Here is a 10,833-nt window from a genome sequence, read left to right as displayed (position 1 = left end):
TTTTTTTTTTTTTTTTTTTTTTTTTTGTAAGATGGTACGATGAGAGCAAGGAAAAAGAAATATGACAGTTAATCAGTTAATTCTATCAGTCACTACGAGAACAATCACATAAATGTTTTCTCATGAACACGCAACTGTTATTTTACTCGGCGATTTGGTTTTTAATTTACCATGAGCTGGCCGAATACAAATGAGAGCGTAAACTGTGAAAGTATTCTCAAATGTATTAAATTAAGTAAGGGACTTTTTACTTCTTTCACCGGTATCATTATTTATACAAGAACAAATCGTCAGTGACACCGCCTGTTGGTTCCTATTTTACAACTTGTCAACTAACTTTTGCCTTCAACTAATTTTCATTATATCGTATCTAGTGATTATCTCATGATAAGGTAAACATTAATGCTTATTGGATAACATACGGTGATCTACATCTTTCAAGGTCGGTGTTTTAACACCTGCATCTTTACATATTTCATAGCAAACCACATCGCATCGTCTATTGATCTTCGTCCCATTTTTACAGGATAGGAGAGATGGGTTTTTAACCACCAACCAGATCCTTATTGATTTTTCAGCTTGCCTTCAGATCTAAGTAACGTATTATTTTGGATACACACACACACATATTTTCTTCCTTATACTGGTTTAATTAACGCATTATATCTTGTTTTACACACTGTGCTGAATAGGTGCCCCCCATAAGAAACCTGTTGTTGAACAATGCCGATTTCACCAGAACCTCCGATGCCGGTAATTCATTGGCATTCTATTGCGTTTAGCTTACATAGCATTCCTTGGCCAGTGTCGTATTTTTAAAATAGAAGTAGAAGAATTTTTAGTCCTTATCAATATTCGTGCCACTTGGTCTTGAGTTAGCAACATTGTAATTGTGAGTAGGAAAAATATATCTACATGGTATTTTTTTCTAAGTGTGTAAACCGAGTCACATGTTATCGGAGACAAGAAACTAAACCGTAATATTTACACAAACATTTCGTAGCTTCTAAGAATTCCTCGGGAATTAATATGGAGGACATGAATCTCTTGGAAACTTCTAACGCAACTGGTTTTAACAATATTGATTCTGTTACTCAAACTCATTCTGCTGAGGAAACTCTATTTAATGAAGCATCGTCTGAACGAAAATCAGTAGAGAAGATGACTGCTGAATACTGTTGCGAGATTTGCAGAAAAACCTTCTCTTCGGAACATGAAGTCTCCGTTCACAAAAGAATACATAAACACAATAAAGGGAAAAAATCACACCTGTGTCAAATTTGTGGGAAATCTTTTTTTAAAAATTGGAGCCTCGTTGTCCATATACGTCATCACACTGGAGAATGTCCTTATCACTGTGAAATTTGTGGAAAGTCTTTTGTGACTATGAGTAATTTAACAACACATAAGAAAGTCCACATTGGAGAAAGGTCATATCACTGTGAAACATGTGGGAAATCTTTTCTCTATAAGAGTTTCTTGACAAGACACAGGAGAAAACACACTGGAGAAAAACCGTATCACTGCGAAATGTGTGGAAAGTCTTTTGTCGCGAGCAACAATCTAACAACACACAAAAGGATACATAGTGGAGAAAAGCCCTATCACTGTGAAATATGTGGGAAGACTTTTATCTCTAGCAATAATTTAACCAAACACAAAAAAATACACACTGGAGAAAATTCGTTTCACTGTGAAATATGTGACAAATCTTTCATTGAAAAGTCTAAGCTTGCAATCCACAAACGTAGACATACAGGAGAACAGTCCTATCACTGTGATACGTGTGGGAAGTCTTTTGTTGCCAGCTGTTACTTAAAAGCACATAAAAGGATACACTCTGGAGAGAAACCCTTTCGGTGTGAAATCTGTGAAAAGTGCTTTATCGATAATAGTAAGTTAACAAGGCACAAAAGAATCCACAGTGGAGAAAACCCATTTCACTGTGAGATATGTGGGAAATCGTTCATCGATAATTCTAAACTCGCAATCCATGTTCGTAGACAACACACAGGAGAGAAACCATATCATTGTGAAGTATGTGATAAATGTTTTGTTACCAGTAATAATTTGATAACTCATAGAAGAATTCACACGGGAGAAAATCTGCTTCATTGTGAAATATGCGGACAATCTTTTATTACGAAATGGAATTTTGTCATTCACAAACGTAAACACACGGGGGAGAAACCATATCAATGTGACATTTGTGGAAAGTCTTTTGTCACTAACAATAATTTATCGACTCACAGAAGAATACACACTGGAGAAAAATTGTCTGAGTGTGAAGTGTGCGGCAAATCTTTTGTTACTAATTCAAGTCTTGTAGTTCATATGCGGAGTCACACCGGAGAAAAGCCTTATCCCTGTCAAATATGCGGGAAAGCTTTCGTTAATAATTCAAATCTTATTATCCATATGCGAAGACACACTGGAGAAAAACCTTTCCACTGCGAGATATGTAAAAAATCTTTCATTAGTAGTTCGGATCTTGTTATTCACCTGCGTACACACACTGGAGAAAAACCATTTTGTTGCGAGATGTGTGAGAAATCATTTATTTCAAGCAGTCTCATGAAAAAACACCAACGAAAACACACAAGTGAGAAGCCTTTTAACTGTGAAATATGAAGAATCCTTCTCTTGAAAATCTCAGTTTATTGATTGTCATTATGTCAGAAATTATTCTCTTGGAATTCTCATCTTCTAATCTATAAACGGTTAGTTCACATCACTCCATAAAGAGTTTAGGGCTGGTTTCTCTTGTGTATGTATTCCTCCCTGGATGGGATGCTGGTCCATCACAGGATTACTCACTTTTACCAGCTGAGTGGATTGACACAACGTGAAATGAAGTGTTTTGCTCAAGAACACAATGTATTGCCCTGTTCAAGAATTAGAACCACAATCTTATAGTCATGAGCCCAACATCCTAACCACTAAGCCATGCACCTCCATCCACTACAGATGTGCTCACTAAAATATTTGGAGAAATATTTTCTTTCTAACTCATAAACTTGTGATTGACTAATGATTTGGTGCCATGAAAAACCATCTCACCCTTTTCATACCAACCTCCCTGTGACTGATACTGCTTCTATGATACAAACTTCCTCTTTTGACCCATTAGCAGTCAGATTACTCTTGATAATATTGCTGATAGGAACACTATTTCGTTAGGCAGCCATGATATACTACCAAGTATATCAAAGACTTTTATAAGTCAGAAATGTGTCCTACATGTGTTAGCAGTGCAATTCAGTTGCTTTTCTTAAAGTTATTTCTATAGATTGAAATTTACAGTGTTTCATATATGACTACATCTATGCAAAAAACAATGTGATTGAAGATAGAAGAATTGATAATGGGTGTATATGCCTATTTCAAGAGTTATAACACCTTCAACACTGCATCCAACCCATTAACCGTCCACGAATACATTGCTGAAACAGCCGCTATATTTTGCAGTGTAACACAATTGGATATAACAATTTTTATATATTGACCCTTTAACATTCAGATTACACTGTCAAATGTAATGCTGTTTATTTACATCGTTTTGAATTAATCATGCAGAAAAAGAACGTTTCAGCCACCAAGACATGTACCAGATGAAAAAAAAAAAACAGGAGAAAATTCAGGCTACTTTCTCAAATGTGGAAAATAATTTTCAGATTGTTCCTGTGTTTGATGGTCACTAACTGTTCTGGAGAGAGATCCATTTTCTAGGCTGAAAAAAAAATCAAAAGTGACCTTTGTTCAACAATGTTACAAGAGTGGCTGTCTGGTTTGAATATTCTCTGTATAGAGAATGATAAACTGCGACTTATTGATTTTGATAAAATCACTGATGAGCTTGTAGTCAGAAAAGCTCGAAGGAAGATGTTCTGACATTAAACAGCCTACTGTAAATGTTTAAACAGGGTAATACAAAAACAGCAATTTGCTTATTTGACTATTTTGTATGATTTCAAATTGTTATTTTCAAATAAAGTTTAAGAATAAAAATGTTGTCAATTTTCAAAGGTTAAAACATTACATAATGTTGACTGTAATGACTCTCCTGTCTGTTCTCTTTTTATCAAGTTTGACTCTTTCATCATTTGACCTGTGTAAGACAGTGTTAGGCGGGTTAGGACTTTGATTAATATATAATAGCTTCAAGTTTGTTGCAGTGTGTATGTCTGACCTGTAGCCTAGACTGTCTAAACCTGAATTTATCCATAAAACTCCCAAAACACATTATTTGAGCCCCAGTAATTCAAAAGTTTAACATGTTTTAAAGAATGATCTTTTCTACTCTAGGCACAATTCTTGGTTTAACCCTTGCTCACTTCCTTTCGTCCTTTTTTACAGCAACCACGGATCGGAGGTTTTTTTTTTTTTTTTACCCACAATTACATCAAGCAGTCAGTCAACTTCTTTCTTCCACAAGTGCTAGCTTTCATGAGCGTAGGGCTACATAAGTTGGGCTGGTATCTAACATCCGATATAACACCCAGTGCGAAACCGATTGGTAAGGTCGGCTGTAATGATTATAATTCTGTACACTTCGATTAATGTGTGTGATAATTGCCAGACCTGTGGTGCGACGTGTTCTCGAACAAAACACTTCGTGCCACGAAGCTCCAATCCACTGAGAGGTAAATTGGCAATCCTGCAACGAATAGACGTTTTGTTCAGAGGAATGTTGGCCTACCTGCTTAGCCAGCGGGTTGGCATCATTCGGGGGCTACATGTAGTGAAGTGCACTCTGATTCGTCGCGTATAAGATCCGATAGTCAGGTCCATACAGTTATGTATTAGATCTAAAGCTACGACGACCATATAACTGTCTATATACATAATATGGACGTATGTACAGCTGTAAAACTAATATATAAACAACACGATAAACCCACTGAATTCAAAACTCTACAAAATACTGAATAGCACTTCACTATATGTAACTGCGATGTTGCTAAATACGCATCGAATGGGAACCTTGTTTCCTATGGAAAATTAAAACAAGACGGTGTTGTCTCCCCTGGTGACTAGGCAGTGCGATACTGAATTAATTCCCTTGTTTTGCTTCATTATGCACGAAGTTCTAATTTATAAGATTTCTTGTTACTTTTAACATCGTGGTTAGGGCAGCAGACTCGCAGTTTCGATTCCCAGACCGGGCGTTGTAAGTGTTTATTGAGCAAAAATACCTAAAGCTCCACGAGGCTCCGGCAGGGGATGGTGGCGAACCCTGCTCTACTCTTTCACCACAACTTTCTCTCACTCTATCTTCCTGTTTCTGTTGTACCTGTAATTCAAAGGGTCAGCCTTATCACGCTGAATATCCCCAAGAAGTACGTTATGGGTACACGTGTCTGTGGAGTGCTCAGCCACTTGCACGTTAAATTCACGAGCAGGCTGTTCCGTTGATCGAATCAACTGGAACCCTCGACGGAGTGCCAACAACAACAATCATTAAGTACGGGTCGTTTCATGCAGAAATCAGCTGGTGACCATCACACACTGTGCCTAGGTATTCAAAAAATCAGATTTATCTTCGTCCTCATTTAAATTCCACTTTTACATACTTATATTTCCTCAGATGGAATTCGTCAAAGTAGATTTTCCACATTCAGAAGACCTTCCTGTCGCCAACCCTTACCTGATTCCAAGTAGGGTAATATTTCCCCAATGGGGAAGGTTGAAAATGAAGATCACCGCTTGGATGACATTGACGCTTATTTACATCAACCACATGACATCAAGACAAATGGGCTCAGCTACACACACACTTCTCTCAGTTTCCTTCTAGCAATTTCACAAGGCTTTAGTCGACCCACGTCTGCAGTAGGAGTCATTTGCCCAATGTACTATGCAGTGAGATTGAAACCGAAACCATGTGTTTTGGAAACCAACTTCTTAACCACACAACCCTGTGTGAATAAATTTAGTTATGAGATCCTAAAAACTGGCAAGAAGCAGTCATATCATTCAAAAGAGTAGAAGAATTATGTAAAGCAAGTGGATCGCAGTTGAAATCCTAGCAATCAATAGACTTAAACTCCCTCCAAAACTGCTAAAGACAACAACTAGCAGAGTTGAGTCCAATAAGACCAACTAAAGAAAATGTCTAGAAAATGAAATGAGTACAAAATAGGAATGACTGAAACATGTCCACTGCTTTAATAAACTGGCTTTTAAAATTAAGATCGATTCCCATCTGCCTCGCCTTTAATTTCAAACAAAATTTCACTTTGCTGATTTCCCTGCAGTTATCTCTCTTGAATTTTGGTTTCAAATATCGTATTTTCCAGCATACAAGCTGATGTAGTGTATACTGTAGACACTGGAACTATGTCACTATCTTTCTAAATTCTGCTGCATTGCATATGAAATTTTTGATCCTCCAGAGTCGTCTTTGTGTCTAAGTCGACCTACCTTTTCTGGTCGTAAATTTTGGTCCGAAAAATTTGACTTGAATGCTGGAAAAATCAATATCCTTGAATGGAGTTTTGTCTACCTATTGCATGGGTATTAGATAGATGAAGTTTCAATACTCGCTATATTACATGTCAGATGCTACTACATGTGTATGTGTGTGTATTACATAGATTTTTCATCGCGATACTTTCAGTCAGCCATATTGTTGTCACTGTCACTATTGGAATTAGATTTCTTCAAATGCCCAGCAGACTCCTCAGACTCAGCATAGAGAAGGATGTTCTGAAGAATATTTGCTAGAATAAGAATAGGATGGAGGAAGTGGAGAGCTATTACCTTCGTTGACATTATGTCTTTCAACTTACACAGTTGAGTGCCGCCGATCAGACATTTGAATGAGAATACTTTTCTACTAATTTCACCAACCTCTGTTATGCTTAATGAGTATTAATGATTGGTGACTTAATAACAGTCTTCAAAGTATATTATTCACTTGTGGTTTTACAAGAATAAATTCCACTTTATTTCTAGTATGTATTCATACGTGGATTGCCAGTGTAGTCTTACACCACACTGAAAAATACCCCGCATATTTCATTCACATTTACTTTATTCATGTTCTGTGCCTATTCATTTGTCAACAACAAATTCATAATTCTGATGGATTTTTCAAATATTTCAAAAGTAAATGTTTCTGAAGAACATTTGTACAAAAAAAGAAATACAATTAGTAAGTATTCAATGAAAATTATTCCTGACATATTCCACTTTTAAATTTTTACTACTTATTTTGTTTCAACATTGAAAAGTTTCCCGCCCATGCATGTTCATTCATGTCTTCTTAAAAAACGATCTGCATAAAATGATCCACGTTCCACAGTAATACGATTTTATATCACTACTATTGACAAAAGATTTCTCAGATTCCATGACAGGGTTACTTCTCCATTGTATCTTCGTTTGCGGCACATAAGATCCAAATTCCAACTCAACTCATTTGTACCACGGCACTCTTCAACACGGGCATCACACATTCCTTGGTGCATGCTCGTTTACTTCATTTCTTTCTAGCCTTCACAAGTCTTCTGCATTCAAGGCCCACATCTCACTACTCATTAATGCCAACCACTTTACAGAGTGTGCTGGGTACTTTTTACGTAGCACCAGCCTCTAGTTTAATTCCGTTCCTGATCAATTGTACAATAACTCTTTCTGTAACTTTCATAATCTGACCCAACACTTTGATACTTCCTGCAATTTCCTTCTGATGCATCTCCTTTGCCCTTGTAGCAGTTTATAATGATATTGCTATGAAATCATTGGATATGACATCCTGCATTACCTGATTGGTTTAATTTGGAGACTAGCATATATCTTACTTCCTCAGATATTTTCAGCATCTCTATGATTATCTTTGATGGACTAGCAATCACTGAAACACTCAAAACATTTACTTGCATGAGTGTGTAAACACACACACACAAGTATTATTATGTTATGAGAGGCTGTTGATTGAAAAGAATGTATGGAAAAAAGAGGGCTTATCCAAAGTAGACGACATGGAGGGACCAGCTATTCAAGTCAAGACTAGTGTGATGAAAAGGGTGTTCAAGGATATGAAGACAGCTGGACCACCAGGTATAGCTGCTGAGATGTTGAAAATATCTGGCAAGGTATATCACGTGTATAGTCAACCAGGATGTAAAGGCAAGTGCCTTACCCAATGACTGCCATAGCAGTATCATTGTCAGCTGCTTCAAGAACAAATGCTTGGATCTCCATCGGTTATGATGATGAGGGTTCCAGCTGATTCAATCAACCGAACAGCCTGTTCATAAAATTTACACGCAGAGTGGCTGAGTATTCCACAGACATGCGTAACCTTAACATAGTTCTCGGGGAGATTCAATGTGACACAGAATGTGATAAGGCTGGCTCCCTTTGAATTGCAGGTACAACTAATTTTTGCCAGCTGAGTGGACTGGGGCAACGAGAAATAGTGTCTTGCTCAAGGACACAATACGCCGGTGGGAATCAAACCCACGACGGGAGCCAAATACCTTGATCATTAAACCACGCGCCTTCACCAAGAGCAAAGATGCACTGCTGAGGCATCAAACTGAAGGATCAGGTAGCGTAAGTCACGGAGAGTTAGATCTCTCTACCTTCAATCTATCACTCCCAACCACTACCCTTACCCCCACCTCTCTCTCCAATCATGTTGCCTGTATAACAAGAGATTGCATTAGATCTACTTATGACTGATACACTTCCCCATCATTATTCACTACAGCAAGCTATCACACACACACACACAGTCTCTCTCTCTCTCTCTCTCTCTCTCTCTCTCTCTCACCCACCCGTATTGCTATCCATCATTTGCTTTCCTCTTCCATTCTCCTACCCATTACTGTCTCTCTTCCATTACCCTCTCATCCTGATTGCTCTGTTCCTTTCAACTTGGTTCATACCCTCTCCCCTTCTTATTCCCCATCAGTAACATTGAAGGAACAGAGACAACAGAGTAGTAAGGACTCTCGAGTCTTGCAGGATACAAAGGCATTGCTATTGCCGGTGCCGTAATAAAATGCAACCAGTATACTATAAGGAATAGAGGCAAATGTAGAGTTGAGAGAACCAATGAGGCTTACTGAGGATATGACAACAACTTTAGTGCTGGTGCCACGATAACATGAATCTATTACATTTTGTTAAGGGGTTGCATCCAGCCATAGAAACCAGGTCAAAAGTAAAAATATATAAGCACAACAAGAGGGAATGCTGAGATAGGTCTTTTATGATACTCTAACAGCATGACACGGCCAAGAGAGAAAGAAGGGGGAGGGAGAGAGGAGAATCAACTCTAGTACTAGACTGGCACATTATTTGCAGGACCCAGGAGGATAACTAGAAAACTGGCTTTGGTAAAATTTGAACTGAGAGTGCAGAGAACCAGAACATACTGTATTTGTCTGTGTATGAGACATACTCTTGCATAAGACATACCCTTACCTTTTTTTTTTCAAAGAGAAAACAAATCTCACGTGTCTCATTAGGCCCTCAATATCCCATCAGTAAAGACATACAGCAATTTTTTTTTATTTCATTTAAAAATAAAAGAAAGCATGTCCTTATATACATCTGCATATACAATATATTGCATGGCCTTCTCCCTGACACTAACAGCTCTGCTAATTTAATAATATAAGAGGACATATGTGTAAATACACACACACAGACACACACATATATATATATATATATATATATATATATATATATATATATATATATATCTTGTATATGTGTGTGTGTTAGTGAAGGCATGTGGTCTAATAGTTAGGTACTGCACTCACGATTGTGAGATCACGGGTTCGATTCCCAGACCCAGCGGTATGTTGTGTTCTTGAGCAAAGCACATATTCTACACTGTTCCAGTCTAGTCAGAGAGAAGACGGTTGGCCTGCAAGGTGGTGGTCATTCAAAAGCTAAAACAGTGTGAAGTGCATTGATACTGCGATGTATCAATGTATCAAAGTCTGGTTGATACTGTGATGTACGTACGTCAATGAAATTTGTGTATACATATATACATACATTTCCACTTTGTGTGTGTGTATGAGTGTGCATATATGTAAACCATGTTATATTACTGTTACATTATTAAAACATTTTTTTTTTCAGAGAGAGAGAGAGAGCGAGAGAGAGGAGAGAAAGAGCAGTAGAATTTTCAATCCTTTAGCAATTCATATTACTCAGTCAAATGTAATGCTTATTCATTCACATTGTTCTGAATTAATCCAGCATTAATCTTCAAGTTCGAGACTCTAAATAGGTGATTATTTTTAGAATGACATTGTATAGAAGCTGCCAGATGCTGATCTAGCTGGTTTCAACACAAAACAAGTATTATATTTAGGCCGGATGTGACCAATTTAAATACTAAAGGTTTAAGACAGAGAGAAAGACATTCCATAATACATATATATAGATATAGTCATATTAGATTTTGCTGTGCAAAGTACACCATAGATGTGTTTGTATGTGTGTGTGTGTGTATGTGGAGGTGCAATGGCCCAGTGGTTAGGGCAGCGGACTCGCGGTCATAGGATCGCGGTTTCGATTCCCAGACCAGGTGTTGTGAGTGTTTATTGAGTGAAAATACCTAAAGCTCCACGAGGCTCCGGCAGGGGATGGTGGTGAACCCTGCTGTACTCTTTCACCACATTGAAAAAGAGTATTATAGTATTATTCCATAATGTGTTAACCTTGTTTACTATAATACTCTTTTTCAATATTTTTAGAGTGTAATTCTTAATAATTATATTAATACCGTTAATGTAGGGATTAGTTTACAGATTTTGTCTCTTTATATATATATTTTTATTTCTCATGTTTATGTTTATT

At 37.3% G+C, this 10,833-nt stretch overlaps 1 protein-coding gene across 1 annotated transcript; it reads left to right on the top strand.

Annotated features, from left to right (window-relative positions):
- The first annotated feature begins 1,029 nt into the window (after positions 1 to 1,029).
- Positions 1,030 to 2,631, top strand: LOC106878245 (zinc finger protein OZF). Its single transcript, XM_052972603.1, has 2 exons — positions 1,030 to 1,517; positions 1,752 to 2,631. The coding sequence occupies exons 1-2, from the start codon at positions 1,030 to 1,032 to the stop codon at positions 2,629 to 2,631; spliced, it is 1,368 nt and encodes a 455-aa protein (XP_052828563.1).
- The last annotated feature ends 8,202 nt before the right edge of the window (positions 2,632 to 10,833 follow it).

The sequence above is a fragment of the Octopus bimaculoides genome, chromosome 14, assembly GCF_001194135.2.
Source record: "Octopus bimaculoides isolate UCB-OBI-ISO-001 chromosome 14, ASM119413v2, whole genome shotgun sequence".
Lineage (NCBI taxonomy): Eukaryota > Metazoa > Mollusca > Cephalopoda > Octopoda > Octopodidae > Octopus > Octopus bimaculoides.
This window is presented reverse-complemented; position numbering and strand designations above follow the sequence as displayed.

What these genes read in the sequence shown, in the direction of transcription:
- LOC106878245 (XM_052972603.1), top strand. Translation starts at nt 1,030, where the DNA reads ATGGAGGACATGAATCTCTTGGAAACTTCTAACGCAACTGGTTTTAAC. An exon ending in AAACACACTGGAGAAAAACC is followed by an intron (nt 1,518 to 1,751) that starts GTATCACTGCGA and finishes CCACAAACGTAG; the next exon opens with ACATACAGGAGAACAGTCCT.